The following is a 16,195-nucleotide window of genomic DNA, read 5'->3' as shown; positions in this document are numbered from 1 at the left end:
GTACGCCCTTTTTATAGGGCTATGGCTTATGCATTCAAAATATAAGACGACTGATATTGTTAACATTACAGATTTCTCACTGATTATCATTGATGAATGCCATCACACAAAACAGGATGCCGTTTACAACAATATAATGTTACGCTATGTAAAAATGAAAATAAAGAATACACAAAGGAAGGAGATGAATAAAAAACAAGCTACACTTCCTCAGATCCTCGGACTTACTGCTTCTCCAGGAGTTGGAGGAGCAGCAGACCGTAAAAAAGCCGAAGAGCATATTTTGAAGGTAAGTCTCTTAGCCAAAATGTTCTCACTTAAAGCCTGTAATCGGCGGTCCCTTGAATGATAGTTAGGGGGTTGCATGACTGGCAGCAGATAGATTTAGATTTTTGGGAATGCATTTAAGAAAAATACATGCTAACAAATGTACAGCAATGCTTAAAGGAACACTAGAGTGTCAGAAATACAAACAAACATGTATTCCTGATACTATAGTCCTGAAGTGGCTGTGTAGGTGTCTGGCCCACCTCCGATCTCAGTATAAAGGTGATTTTACTTACCTTTTCTCCCTTGCTGCGCCAGTCTCATTGCAGCTGGCTCCTCCTTCTTGGCTTGATGATCTCAGCCAATCCAATGCTTTCCCATAGGAAAGCATTGGGAGGCTATTGCGCATGCACAGCAATATGTTGCTCTGTTCCAGTCAGCATCTCTTCATAGAGATACATTGAATCAAAGCATTGCTATGGGGAACATTCAGCATCTCCACGCACAGCTACATACTGTGCAGAACTGGACTAGGAAGCACCTCTAGTGGCTGTTGAGTAGTAAACACTGCCTTTTCCTTGAAATGCCTGCAGGGACAGGCTACAGACACCAGAACCACTACATTAAGCTTTAGTGCTTCTGGTGACTATAGTGTCTCTTTAAACATGAATTTAGAAAATAAAATAACACTTTTGGGGAATTAAAATGTACTGAACTCACCTATTTTCTTGTATTGCTCAGGACGTATGCATTGAATGGCAAACTATAATCTTCCATTAGTTCCTTCTCAGGTGACCATTTTCTGGTTACTAAATTAAATGACATGAAATGTAGCTCTGTTCTGATCTCATGGTAAAAGAAGGAAGAACCATGTTAAAGTTTTACTTTCTTTTCCCCCTCTCTTTTACCTCCCTTTTAGAGCATTAGTATGAATGGCAAGCAAGTCTATATATGTGTCTTTGTATCCGTTTTCTATTTCACATGAAAACTAATATATTTTAGTATTACTGTCCATTTAAAGGGAGAATCACTACAGCTTAAAGCAGCAATGCAAATGTTACCTTTTCATAGAACATGCAGTGTTTACATTGGTGCCTAGTAACACCTCTGACCACTCACACAGCCACTGGAGGGACTTTCTGGGTTCATTCTTGCAATTTTTGCAGGACCTATGTTCAGCGTTTGCACACTCTGCATCGAGTCATTGAACTCTCTCAATGCAACTCGATGAGGAGATGCTGATTGGCGCAGTGCTGTGCTTTGTGCAATACCCTCCTAATGTTTTCCATGGGAATGCACTGGATTGGCTGAGATCATTAAGATTGTTGTAGCTCAGCCAAGGAGGAGGAGCCAGCTGTAGTGAGACCATCGCAGCAATGGAGTTAAGGTAAGTAAGGTACCTTTTACTGAGAGCTGCAGCTGATTTTTATCAAGTGAGTGAGCACTAAATACTGAAATATAACACAATACCGAGTAAGAGAAGAACAGTAAAATCAAAAGCATTAAGCATTCAGGCTATTAAAGGGATACTCGTAGCACCAAAACAACTTGGCTTAAAGGGACACTCCAGGCACCAAGACCACTCCTGCCCATTGGAGTGGTCTAGGTGCCAGCTCCCACTACCCTTAACCCTGCAAGTGTAATTATTGCATTTTTTTCATAAGCTGCACTAATTGCCTAACAGGGTTAAGTCCTCCTCTAGCGGCTGTCTATGAGACAGCCACTAGAGGAGCTTCCGTGTTCTTAAAACACTTTTAGTGCTTTAAGAGATGCCTCACGTAATGCATGAGGACCTCCAGCGTAGTCGGAATCCCCATAGGAAAGCATTGAATAATGCTTTCCTATTGGGGGGGTATAATGCGCGCGCGGCAATTGCCGCGCATGCGCATTAGGTCTTCCCCGCCGGCTGACGTTGGCAGGGTAGGAGAGTTGGCGCTGGATACAGGTAAGTCACTGAAGGGGTTTTAACCCCCTCAGCAACCTGGGATGGGAGGCGGGAGGGACAGGGGACCTGCAGTGACAGGAAAACGGTTTGTTTTCCTGGCATTTGGAGAGTTCCTTTAATGAATCAACTTTGCTGTTTCGATCATGCCCCTTCAGTTTTACTGCCCTGCTATTTATTAGGTAAATGCTCTGCTATTTATTAGGTAAATCATGTTGTCTCTGACTATTATTATTATGTTATTATTTATATATTCAGCGCTGGACACATCTCCCATAGTTGTAACTCCTCCACACTAAATGAAAAAAAAAAATAATTCAGCATATTTTAACTTACAGTAAAGCATGTTTGTTTATTTCAGACGGTACTATCTCCTGCTCTGTTAATTAAAATGTAATCATGTACAGGAGCTCGAGATAAGAAACTTCCTTTATTGCACAGTGTGTTTATAAATGCCCTGTGCAAAAAGGGACATTTAAAAATTAAAGGGACACTATAGTCACCAGAACAATTACAGTTTAATGTAGTTGTTCTGGTGAGTATAGTCAGCCTCTGCAGGTTTTTTGGTGTGAACACGGTCTTTTCAAAGATAAGGCAGAGTTTACAGTACATCCTAGGGACACCTCCAGTGGCCAGTCCTCACTACTAGAGGTGCTTCCTGTGGCAGTGCTGGCATGGAGACTCTGAACATTCCCCGTAGAGATGCAACGATTCAATTAATCTCTATGAGGAGGTGCTGATTGGCCAGGGTAGCATTTGGCTCTGCCCCAGCCCAGCTCCTTGGCTGAGATCATTAGAATTGATGATCTTAGCCAATCCAATGCTTTATTTCCTAAAAAAGGTAATTTTTTTTACTATATATTTAGGGAGGGAGGGAGGGCAGGGGTCTGATAGTGTTTTAACACTATAGGGCTAGGAATACATGTTTGTGTTCCTGACCCTATAGTGTTCCTTTAAGCCTTTACACAGTAAGTGTGTGGGGAGGCTGCATGCATTACATTCAGGGGACATGGTGCTAGGGCACATAAACAAAGTGCTTTAACTCCTAAATGGCAGAGAATGTGAGCAGTTGGATTGCAGTGGCATGATCTATATACTAAAACCACTGCATTAAGCTAAAGTTGTTTTGGTGCTCCGGGTGTCCATTTAATGTAAAGGTATTAATTATAGTAATTATAATTGCTTCACATATTGATGTAGAAAACCTATTGGAAATTAACATTTTAGAATCAAGTCTTTCTCTGCATATGGGAAAGAAAAGTATCAATTTTAAATTGCATTGTCTTTCACATATTGCATTCTATTATTCCATGTAAAGCATGGCTTAGAACAAAGTCAAGCTAAAACTCTCTTGATATCACACCAGATATGTGCCAACCTTGATGCAGATAACATCATGACCGTTAAGGAAAATATGAATCAACTACAGAATCAAGTGAAAGAACCATACAAGAAAGTTGATATTGCAGACGATAAGAGAAAGGTTTGTTGTGTGTCTTAAATATAACCCAGTTCTCCTACGGACCTCTGGATAATGATGGCATTTGTTGAGTGAGTGCAGTGTATGGTGTAATTATGTGATGTCTTTTTTGCTTTCCTTTCCTACAACCTTGAATTATTTGCAGATACATTTCTCTGGCACAATCACATAGCTTTCTGATATTTGAATTGTGCTTTAAACATTTGATGTGCTTCTTTGTATAACTGCTCGTTTACATCTGTAAAACTATCCTGCTTGCAGAATCCATTTGGTGAAAAAATTAAAGAAATTATGGAAAAGATTCAAAACTATGGTAAACTAACCCCAGCATCTGAATTTGGAAGTCAATCTTATGAACAGTGGGTCATTCAAAAAGACAAATCAGGTACAGTATACGCTATAAAATATCAGAATTCCTACAATGTATAGTTATTTTTTGGCTAGGAGTAAGCAGCTGATAGCATGGTTGTCAACTGATCTGGCAAAATTGAAATGTCATTTGGAGATTCAGAAGATGCTCGGGTATTTCATTAGTGAGAATTTACTTTAAAGAGATACAATAGTCACCAAAACAACTTTATTATTGATTATTGAAGCAGTTTTGGTGTATAGATCTTGTCCTGCAGTGTCACTGCTCAATTCTCAGTCATTTGGGAGTTACATAATTATGTTTATGCAGCCCTAGTCACACCTCCCTGCATGTGACTTGCACAGCCTTCCTAAACACTTCCTGTAAAGTCATCTAATGCTTACACTTCCTTTATTGCATATTCTGTTTAATTTAGACTTTTTTATAATCTGCCCTGTTAATAGTGTGCTAGATCCTACAGGAGCCTCCTGTGTGTGATTACAGTTCAGGAGATAAAAACATTTAAAGTAAACAGACATCTGTTTGAAAATGAATCCATTTTGTTTTCTTGCAGGCTGTGTCAATCACAGCCAGGGGAGGTGTGTCTAGGGTTGCATAAACAGAAACAAAAGTGATTTAACTCCTAAATGGCAGAGAATTGAGCAGTGAAACTGCAGGGTCATATACTCTATTGCAGGGGTAGACAACCTTTCGCACTCCAGATGTTGTGGACTACATCTCCCAGAATGCTCTTACAGAATATTGCTGTCAGAGCATCATGGGAGATGTAGTCCACTACATCTAGAGTTCTGAAGGTTGCCTACCCATGCTCTGTTGTTTGGGGCACAAGATAAAATGGCAGAGAGTATAGAAAAAAACAATGTCTCAGAGTGGGATGGAATTTAACAAAAAATTATGTTTAATTCAAAGTAGGAAGAGTGGAAGAAAATGTATACATATTTATGTTTTGTAGCATCCTCAAGAAATGTTACTCTAGATAAGAACGTACTCTGCTTTTTGGAAATGTCCCTATATATATATATATACATACCCTACATGTAATCTTAAATGACAGACTGCGGGCTTTGCTAATATTCACATTCCACATTGTGGCCATAATTAGCAATTTTCACACTAAAAGATCAGTTGGGATGTATAAACTAAGTAAGTTGATTAGTACTTAAAGACCTGTCGTACTTTTATTATAACGCCCCCTGGATGTTGGGCAAAAGTGTCATCCCCAGGGTGTACTTGGAAACCAGAGTAATCTGAATGTACATTTCCTGGTTAAATACTTTGTTATTATTATTTTTTCAGCTGCTAAGGAAGGGAATTGTAAGGAACACGTTTGTGCAGTGCATCTAAAGAAATATAATGATGCCCTGATGATTAATGACACAATCAGGATGACTGATGCTTTGACTCATCTAACTAAATTTTACAATGAAGAGAGGAAGAAAAAAGCTCTGTTAGATGAGGAAAATGAAGGGACACCTGCTTCCAGTTTGAATGAAGCAGACGATTTCTTAATCGAATTATTTTACAGTAAGTGCTTACAAATGTTATATACACAACATATTTGACTTTTTAATTGTCCATTCTTATCTAAATTCTTAACAAAATTAGGATTTTTTTTCTTGGCATTCTAATCATGGCAAATCCTTTTTTTTGTTCCAACATGCTTATGTCCTGTTCTCGTATGTACAAACTGGACCATAAAAAAATAATTAGATTTAATTTTCTCTTTTCATTATCTTCAAGCATAAAAAAAGATATTGCATAATTTAGCATTTGCATTATTTGCTATTTCAATGAATACTTAAAAATAATAATTTTTTTTCTGTGTTCAAAAAAAAAAATAATTTTAGTATCACTAATGTGTCAAATCATATTTACCTTTGACCCAACTCTTGAGCTGGAAGAATGCTTGTTTTGAATAAATAATAAAGAAATGAAAATTACATATAAATAAAAAGATTAGAAATTTTATATTCAAATATATTCCAAGCTGATGGTTCATAGATATGTTCAGTAATATTAGAACTATTTAATGTGCTTCTGTGTGTTTGGTCGCTGGCTCCTTCCTCTATATTTGTGCATCTAATTTATCTCAGGATTATATTATTTGCATTCCTTTCTTGATATAGTTGATTGTGAGTTGAACAATATTGCCTTCTAATGATTTATTTTGACTATTTTTTTTAACATTCTTTAATTTCTAACGTATTACTGTTGTGTGCAGTGTCCAAAAAATCAACACTTATTAATTACATAATTTTTCCATGTATTATCCAAATATGTTTCCAATTACAAATCATTTTGGTAGGGGGACACTTCTATTTTTTTATGTGCAAGATGAAAAAAAAAAAAAAAAGATATATATTTGTTGACTGTCCCCGCAGAGCATAACAAAGAGCTGAAAAAGATGTCCGAGATACCAGAGTATGAGAATAGGAAGCTGAACTCCCTCAGAAGGTCGATCATGGAGGAATTCACCAAAAACAGAAGCTCAAGAGGCATTATTTTCACAAAAACTCGTCAAAGTGCTGTAGCTTTGTGTGAGTGGATCAGTTCGAATGAGAAATTTAAAGACGTTGGCGTGCGACCCCATTACCTGATTGGTGCTGGGCACAATAGCGATTTCAAGGCCATGACTCAGGTATGGATAATAAAAAAAACAAAAACAAATGCAACACAAATAATTATTTTTAGTTAAATCAAATGGGAGAACGTAAAGGTTTTCTCCAACCGCCATGACCACCTCAGTGATTTGAAGTGATCATGGTGGCGGGAGTGCATGTGCTGTGTTTCTTCTGCACCCCTAACACACATGACTTCCAGCTGCTTAATGTCAGTTCTGTGCACACAGCACCTGCAAAGGGATGATAGACTTCCCATCCCACTGTATACTCGCTCCCAACTCCCTCCGTTGCACACAGGTCTTTTTGTTTTGTTTTTTTTAAACGCTCTCTCCCCCTTCTTAATCACTCCCCTCACCAGCTCATAGCACACGCATGCCATCTGAGCTTGCAAAATGGTCCAATTACAGGCCTCTCTATGAGAAGCTTGTGTTTGGACCATGCAACGTCTATGTGACGTTAGTTGGACATGTAGAAGTTGCCTTGCCCTGGATTCCAGTAGTAAAATATCTTTTTTTGCAGCTTGTTCTGCAAACAGAGGGCAGGGGGGAGTTATTCATAGTGCCTAATAAGACATTTTACACTGAAAAGTTCCCCCTCCTTCAAAGGGTTGAAGTATCCCTCTAATACTACATATTTATCTCTATCGAAAAGCATTAATTAGGAACTCGGATGCCCCTTGGTAGTTGCTTAAAGGTGGGCCATCTACATATACTCTCTGCCCATCCATATATAAATACTGCATTTAAGAAACACTTTGGACTTCAGGTGATACTCTTTGCAGTGCATCATCTAGATATCCCTTTAACAATATGCAAAAAATAAAATAAATATAATAAAATACTAATAAAATTTTAATTTACTCAACTTTGCAGTAAATGCTTTAGTGTTATCATTAAACAAGGAAGTGATTCATCAAATCTTTAAGGTCCTGCTGCATTTTTGTGCTAATCATATGACATAAATGTCAGGATTACAGTATGATCCAGCACGTAGACTTGTGTAACACAGAAGACTGATAGGTAACGTATACCGGACCTTAGAATGGACGGACTAATGTACCAAAGAATAGTCAGAAATAGCCGAGGTCAAGGGAAACAGAAAGAGAAACAACGATAAGGAAAAGCCAGGAGTCAGGGACCCAGAAAACAGGGAAGTCAAAATCAATGCCAAAATCAAATAACCAGAAAAACCAGAATCAATAACACGCTCTCGGACAACCACCAGGGAAACCATGACAGGGCACTGAGCAGGATGAGAACTGGGCCTAAATACCCCTCCTCTAGGTCTGATAGGCTGTAACCGGCCTTTGACCCCAAAGGCAGTTACCAGGTTCCCATTTGCATGATTGCTGCTCAGCACAAACCCTCCTGTGGATTGATTGCTGCTCGGCACAACTTTTCCTGTCAGGACAGTAATGTTGCTCAGCCCCACTTTTCCTGTCAGAACAGTAAATTCCATTAATCACATTTTTATGTGCGGATGAATACGTGACAATAAACAATTGAACTGCTGAAATATTTTTAAAGATCTAGTTTTTAAAAGATGTAGTTCAGCTGTTTGTTAATCTGTTATATTAAACAAGTTGTAAATATGTGATTTATGAGCAGGAAAGACAAGACGGGGAATGATGAAAACATGTAAATACATAAAGGGAATCAACACAGTAAAGGAGGAGACTATATTTAATAGAAGAAATCCTACCACAACAAGAGGACCTAGTCTTAACTTAGAGGGGCAACGGTTTAAAAATAATATCAGGAAGTATTACTTTACTGAGAGGGTAGTGGATGCATGGAATAGCCTTCCAGCTGAAGTGATAATGGTTAACACAGTGAGGGAGTTAAAGCATGAGTAGGATAGACATAAGGCTATCCTAGCTATAAGATGAGGCCATGGGCTAATTATTATTATTATTATTTTATTATTTATATTGCGCCATCAGATTACTAATGAAAGTATTTAGAATATTGGGCAGACTAGATGGGCCGAATGGTTCTTATCTGCTGTCACGTTCTATGTTTCTAAGTAAAGTGGCAAAATAAATTTTCACATCAAACTGGATAATGTTGTTAAAAATAACAAATAAGTATATATATTATTTTAATAAGTTATTATTGTATTTTACTAATTTATTATTGTATTTTAGAATGAGCAAAAGGAAGTGATTAATAAATTTAGCACTGGAGATCTTAATCTGCTACTTGCCACCAGCGTGGCTGAAGAAGGCTTGGATATTAAAGAGTGCAACATTGTCATTCAATATGGAATGATCACCAATGAAATAGCCATGGTTCAGGTATGTTGACTTCTTCATTTCTCTTTCATCAGGGTTTTAGTTTGGAAAGTTTTTTGTTTTTTTTCTTGTAGTGAAAATTTGTGAGTAAATTGCAATAAATGTAAGTACAGTATACAACCAAAAAAATATATTTTATCTGACATACATTTAATGCTGTAATTTAAACAGTTTCACATTTCTGGTGATTTAAAACTCATTCAGAAAAAATTGGCAAAGGCCCCTGAAAGGGCTATCTTACATATATATTCATGGATTTGAATTGGTGTTATTTTAATTCCTTCATGTCTAACAAAGTTCAACTGTTTTTCTATTGCTAAGATTCACTAAATGGGCGCAGCTAAAAATAATAAGGGAGGGCAATCATTTACTACAGAAAGGAGCAAATACCACTGTATGTTTCAGAGCAGAAGTGGATTCAAATTCTATCTTCTTCTGCTGTTAAACTGCTGAACAAAATATAGATATTAAGTGTTGTTAAATTACAGCTCACAAGATTTTTAATCAGTCTAAAGTTGCATGAGAAAACTAAGTTTTACTTCATCAGCAACCATAAATATTCACTTATTGACTACCCATGAAACTACTAATTATTATTATTAATATTATTATTTCAATTATGAAGTTAAACTGGAGTAAATTGATATATACCTTAGAGCTTATTTAGATAAAGATTTGTGTATATTTTCTAATGTGTTTCCACAACCTGCTAAATTTAACAAAATAAATAATTGTAGAACATATGTATATGGTCTGGCAGCAGGATAGGTTTCCTGAATGGGCAAATAACTTTTATTCAAGTGCAACTACTTAATAGGCCATGTATATCAAATGATTGTCAGACAGCTTTAAAAGGTGTGTTTGTGATATGTAGATGAGTACCTGATTCCTTTGAAACCCAGATATTCTCACAACATTTTGAAATCATTAATATACATTCTGTTTCACCTAGGCTCGTGGTCGTGCAAGAGCTGATGATAGTACCTATGTGCTTGTGGATTCAAGTTCAGCTGGAGCTGTTGAGCGTGATAGCATAAATGAATATAAAGAAAAAATGATGCACGAAGCTATTAAAAAAGTGCAAGAAATGCCTCGTGCCAATTACTTGGAAAAGGTAATTTGTATATATATTTTATTTTTTTTAAATGACCATACCAAAGTACTTTGTTGCAATAGTGATACTATTGTCAACTACAAAGACTTCCTCACGGAATCCCATACAGAGGTTAGCACATGACTGTGCAAAGTTTGCCCCCATTTCTGTGCCCTGTTTTTGGAGATAGTAGTTTCCATCAAAAAGAAAGCAAAAAGCTGTGTCAACAAAAAAGCTTTAAGTACAGATTTTCATTGCTAAATTTAGAGGACTTGTCCAGTGTAAGATATTTTAATGACCAAAAATTACTATAATAAGCAAGAGAAATATGATATTGTTAATATTATGTGATGGAAACAAAAATAGAATTATACTTAATTGAGAGATTCTTTTATTTTTTAATAGAAGTTTTAATAAATGTATTGTCCCCAATTATATTACTTCCTACTGACTATAGATTAGATTGTATTACCTATGAATCTTATCCCTCTCTTGTCTCAACATTTCTGTTGGTGAATTATTCATTTTACATTTTTGTTTGTTTGTTTACCATAGTTTGAATATTATTGTATGCAATATACAAAAAACAACAAACCTAACATCTGTATTATATGATATAGAAACTATGAACAGGGAAAGGTTAAATGAACTTAACATCGCTTAGAGGAAAGGCGAGACAGGGGAGATATTTAAATACATAAAGGATCAACACAGTAAAGGAGGAGACTACATTTAAAAGAAGAAAAACTACCACAACCAGAGGACATAGTCTTTAATTATATGAAAGTATTACTTAGATAAGGCCAGGGATTAATGAAAGTATTTAGAAAATTGGGCAGACTAGATGGGCCGAATGGTTCTTATCTACCGTCACATTCTATGTTTCTATGTTTTCTATAAATATTTTTTCTTCTAGATACGAGAGTTTCAATTTGAAAACATTATTGAAAAAAGAGTGAAAAAAAAGAAAAATATGCGGAAAGAATTTAAACATGATCCAAAAGTGGTTACATTCTACTGTAGGAAATGCAGTAGCCTGGTTTTCTCTGGGAATGATATATATGTCATGGGAAACATGCACCATGTCATTACATCAGAGAATTTTAAGTAAGTACATAGAACATATTTTGTGTTAGTTATAACTTGGACAGACCTGCAATGATCTTTATGTGAATACCAAGGAATAAGAAATTTTAAATCCCAAAAAGTGTGTATGCAATTATTTGTGGTTGGAGATTGCTCTCTGGAGAAATCAATGTCTGGCTTATTCTTCTAGTGATGCCCAAATTGTGATGCACAGACACCTATGTGATAAATGTGGAATGAATGTGAGGGCTAGGAATTTTGTATCTTCTAGGTTTGCTCTTTCCTGTCTTGATAAGGAAGAATTGGAACGGAGTTTCATTCCAAATATCATGTACCATTGCTACTTAACCTGGGAATACTTTAACTTAAACCCAGGATCTGTAGCTTATTCTATAACCAAGTATACATTCTAGTCATTGGTGTTAATTGTCCATGGTTCAAACCTTGACTAGTTTCATGATTGTAATACTTGTCTTGGGTTATTGCATCCAGGCTCATGACTTTGTCTGTTCTGGTTCTGTTTTGTGTTTGGCTCTTTGGTATCTAGATTTTCTGATTTGCCCACTTAGGTGAATATTGCATTTTCTTGCAACATTTTCCTCTTGCTTTATTTAATGTTTTGGAAGAATTCTGCATTCTTTGACCTGGATTAATTAACAATGCTTTTAGCTACTGATTGGAATATAAACTTCAGATGCTGTGTGGGTTCCTTACTACAATAGCTCAAAACTCTGTGTTCAAGCCACGGTGGGAAGCAATCATCCAGTCTAGACTCCTTTACTTGCCATTTCTTTACTTCAGTAGTAACTTTTGGAGGAAAACCGACTTTAAAGATGACTCTGGATACAAGTTAATAAAGAAGTGAAGGAGAACATGATGAAACTCACAATGCACCACTGTTTTTGTATCATATAAATTCACCCAAATCATTCTTTCTTCTAATTCTCTTTCTTGTCATTTCAGAGAACTCTATATTAAGGGAGAAAATAAAGCTTTACAAGAAAAATGTGCAGATTATGAGACAAATTGTGCAATTTTATGCAAAAAATGTGGAAGAGTAAGCATTGCATCCAATAAATTATTATTTTTTTATATTAAAATGTGTATGCACAACATAACATAACAGTCTTAGCTGAATAGAGGCTTCTAAATGTACATGTCCTTATTGCTGCTGTTGATCTAATATTAAGACTTTACATTTTTCCACATAATGGGAAAAAATATTTATTCCTCCCTATAGTAGTAGGAAAGTGGTGTGCTTAAGGTCACATGTGAAGGAATATAATTCAATGTTATTTGACCCCAAAGGACCAGTAATGATTTATAGAATCAAACCATTCCGTTCTTTAAATATTCTTTTCTTGCATGCTATACTTTCATGATATTTGATTTATTTGTCCAGCAAATTAAATATAAATTAATTGATCATTAATTGAGTCAGAGGGTAAAAAAAACGAAATAAATAAAGAATCTTAGCTACCAAAAATGTGCCGAGTAGATGGTAACAGGTTGTCTACCCAACAATTTAGAATAATGAACTACAAGGAGTGAACCTTTCAATGGAAAGAAACTCCAAAAAAAAAAAAAAAAGGAGAGAAATGACCACATAAGTAAATAAAATAAGCTCATTTTTATTAAGTCATATTGTACTTATGGTAATAAACAAAATAAACATGTGAAAAACTAACAAGCATAAAAAAACCCAAACAATGATATATACATAGACTGACAGGGAGACGTGTCAGTTTAACATATACAAAGTACAAATATTCTGCATATATTTCCTACATTGAGTCATAGTCACAAGCTGATAGAAAAAAACTAAATAAACCAGAATCTTAGCAACCAACCATGTGCCGAGTAGACGGTTAAAGAGGAAAAAACAGGGTGTCTACCCAACAATTTAGAATAATGAACTAGGAGTGAATGATATAAAGGGGAGACACTCCCAAAAAAAGGAGAGAAAGTGCCTCAAAAGTAAATAAAAAAAGATCACTTTTATTAAGTCATAATGTACTTATGCTAATAAACACCATAAACAAAGACCTAATGAAAAACAAACCATACATACATAGACTGACATAGACATAGACTGACGTGTCAGTTTAACACATACAAAGTATGAAAATCCTACATATCTTTCCTACATTGAGTCATACTGGAATAAGTACAGGACAGTGAAAATGTTTTTTTTTAACTGCGGGTACTGTAACTGGGGTGAGATAAATAGGGCTTCTATATTCTAATCTTATTATCATAGATCTCCCAAATCTGTTTAAATACCTCAAAAACACACATCAACTATATCAAATATCGATTTATATCAAACGAGCAGCAAGCTAGTAACTTATGAAGATGTCTCCCAGGATAGAAACATACTGCCTACTAATGAATCCCCTACAAAGAGAGGCAGATCCCTATGTATAAAGGTGATCGCAATGTCTCTGATTTTTGGGTATGTCTTTTCTCTATAAGGTTCACTCCTTTTAGCTAATTATTCAATAACTGAACAGTTTTTTGTTTTTTTTAGTAGATGTGATATCAGAATGAAGTTCTGATATGGAAAAAACTAAAAACTCCAATACTTCGAATGTATTAACAGTAGCTCATGTAGTATTTCACCCTGAAGAACGTATTATGCCAAATCAATGTAAAGATCGATATTTCCAACACCATCGTTGTCTTTATATAGTCTTATTTCAAATGTGATGGTTTTATATAAAGGATAAAAACATATTAAACAAAGTAATGCAAATGAGCCTAGGGAGTTTCTGTAGTAGTAAATGGTAGAAACGTACACATCGAAATATAGTGAACATTGTATTGTTTGAGCCAGGAAATAGCAACATATAAAATGAATGTAAAACATGTACACTTATTTGTAGAAAAAGTGCTTTGATCTCATTCTCAGTATTTTCTCCCTAGAATAAAAGGCATATGTTTACCCAAGCTATGGCCACTGCTATTTTCTTAGTTGATTGATAGTTCTGATTTGAATCCACAAATGCTGCCTAAATATATATATATATCTTTTTTTTTTTTTTTTAGCCATGGGGAACGATGATGATGCACAAAGGCTGTGATCTGCCGTGTGTGAAAATCCGTAACTTTGTTGTTAAATACAAGGCAAAGAAAATGACTCCTGATACATTCGAGCAGTGGAGAGACTTGCCCATTAGCTTTCCTGCTTTTAAATGTGAAGACGTGGAGATTACCAGTGATGAAGATGAAGATGATTAAATTTATTTAAAAAAAAAGCACATTCTAAATTTGCATCTGGCAAAATAAATATATATATATATATTATGCATGTATATTTAATGTCTGGGTTTGTCTATTGGTTACCCTGTTGTATGTTCCTGCTGTAAGCAAATCTGTTTTTAATTTAATTTCTGGATTAAATGTGTGATTTTTATATTCATGTAGTCATTATTTCTCCCACTAAAATCCATTTCTCTTATCTGTCAATTACAAGGCTGTATAGTTCGATACTCATCTAGGTTAAGACTTGAATCTTTTTTTCAAAGCGAAAATTCTAAGTGAATTTCAAATTTCCGGTCACAATAGCCAAACTAAAAACATTTTGGAAGCCAGCCATGCTTTCACATTGGCTAATGTGGCCTTCAATTTGACATTCACTCTGAATTTTCACTTTGAAATCTTTTGTGTGATTCAATACACATAACAGTAAAATACAGCAAATGTTCTTCTGCAAGTCCTGGGAACTGCCTTACCTCCTCCTTGGAAATACTGTGCAGGGGCAAAAATCTATTGCAACTTAACATTAAAATATCTGTGGTAAAGTAAAACAGATTCTAATCTATTCACCCCTTAGGGGACTAAAATCAAAACCATGACACTAAAAAGTAATACCCTTATTTATCATAAAATGAAGTATTAATGTCTCCATTTGCTATGTGGTATAAATAGCTATGCTGCTGCTCAGGGGCATGCTGGTGGCAAAGACACCAGGGCTAAATCACATTTGACTCCAATCTACCGTACTGACCACAGATCATGATTTATTAACCATGCATCCCACTACAACTACCCCACACTGTGCTGTATAATTAAATCCAAATATGATGCATTATAGTGGCACTATCATAAATTATGTAGCTGGATTTGGTATTAGAGGGGACATGAGGCTATGAATGACATTGTGCCTAAATTAGACAAAATAACTTTTCAGGCCCACACTTGGAGTTCCAGCCCCTGTCATCTCTCCTAGCACTGGCTCGAATGCTGATGAATTCAGTTACAATTAGAAATCACATTTTAAAAAACCAATGGTATTGACTATCATGACTTGCAGGTCTTTCTTCCTAGTTAAATCTATTTACCCAGAATAATTGCCAAGAAAGCACAACTTTATTGGGAAAGCAAGTTTAAGCCTGTTAATCGTAGCTGTAAAGAGTGTTACTTATAATATGCCTTTTTTTCCCCATAAATAGGCTTGTGGGAAGAGATAAGTAAGAGGAGTCCTGGCCAGTGTCCAATATTGTGCAGTCAGCTTTAATAGCAGACCTGCAGGGACAGTTTTAAAGAGTGTCTGTCCTCCAGTGTCTGAGGCTGGAGAGGAATGGATCACTTCTCATCTGCCTACTAGTAACCTCTGACAGACACGCATGTGCACCCTACATACACACACACACACACGCCCTATACACATGCCCTATACACACACACACACATGCCCTATACACACACACGCCCTATACACACAGCCACCAAACATGTATGAACAAGGACATTATATTTTATTATGATAGAACACAATTATTTAGCAACATATAACTATTTACACACACCATTAACACACGGATACATGTACACACCTTGACACACAGATACACCCACTGACACATACACACATTTATTTATTTATTTATAAAATATTTTACCAGGAAAGATACATTGGGATTTCTCTAGTTTTCAAGTATGTCCTGGGTCCACAAATCATTGCATTGTTACAATTAGGGTACAATAAAATACAAAACCAATATTAATACACAATATATACAAAATTTAACATAGAACAGG

At 35.8% G+C, this 16,195-nt stretch overlaps 1 protein-coding gene across 1 annotated transcript in view; it reads left to right on the top strand.

The window, feature by feature from the left end:
* Positions 1 to 14,436, top strand: part of IFIH1 (interferon induced with helicase C domain 1) — a 40,807-nt gene extending 26,371 nt beyond the window's left edge. Inside the window, exons 8-17 of the mRNA XM_063429677.1 lie at positions 72 to 289; positions 3,576 to 3,692; positions 3,951 to 4,074; positions 5,356 to 5,583; positions 6,441 to 6,697; positions 8,827 to 8,976; positions 9,926 to 10,087; positions 10,983 to 11,173; positions 12,116 to 12,209; positions 14,201 to 14,436. Of these exons, the coding sequence (XP_063285747.1) occupies positions 72 to 289; positions 3,576 to 3,692; positions 3,951 to 4,074; positions 5,356 to 5,583; positions 6,441 to 6,697; positions 8,827 to 8,976; positions 9,926 to 10,087; positions 10,983 to 11,173; positions 12,116 to 12,209; positions 14,201 to 14,392 (1,733 nt within the window). The 3' untranslated portion in view covers positions 14,393 to 14,436. The remainder of the gene's footprint in view (positions 1 to 71; positions 290 to 3,575; positions 3,693 to 3,950; positions 4,075 to 5,355; positions 5,584 to 6,440; positions 6,698 to 8,826; positions 8,977 to 9,925; positions 10,088 to 10,982; positions 11,174 to 12,115; positions 12,210 to 14,200) is intronic.
* The last annotated feature ends 1,759 nt before the right edge of the window (positions 14,437 to 16,195 follow it).

The sequence above is a fragment of the Pelobates fuscus genome, chromosome 8 (genome assembly GCF_036172605.1).
Source record: "Pelobates fuscus isolate aPelFus1 chromosome 8, aPelFus1.pri, whole genome shotgun sequence".
In the NCBI taxonomy this organism is placed as follows: Eukaryota; Metazoa; Chordata; class Amphibia; order Anura; family Pelobatidae; genus Pelobates; species Pelobates fuscus.
This window is presented reverse-complemented; position numbering and strand designations above follow the sequence as displayed.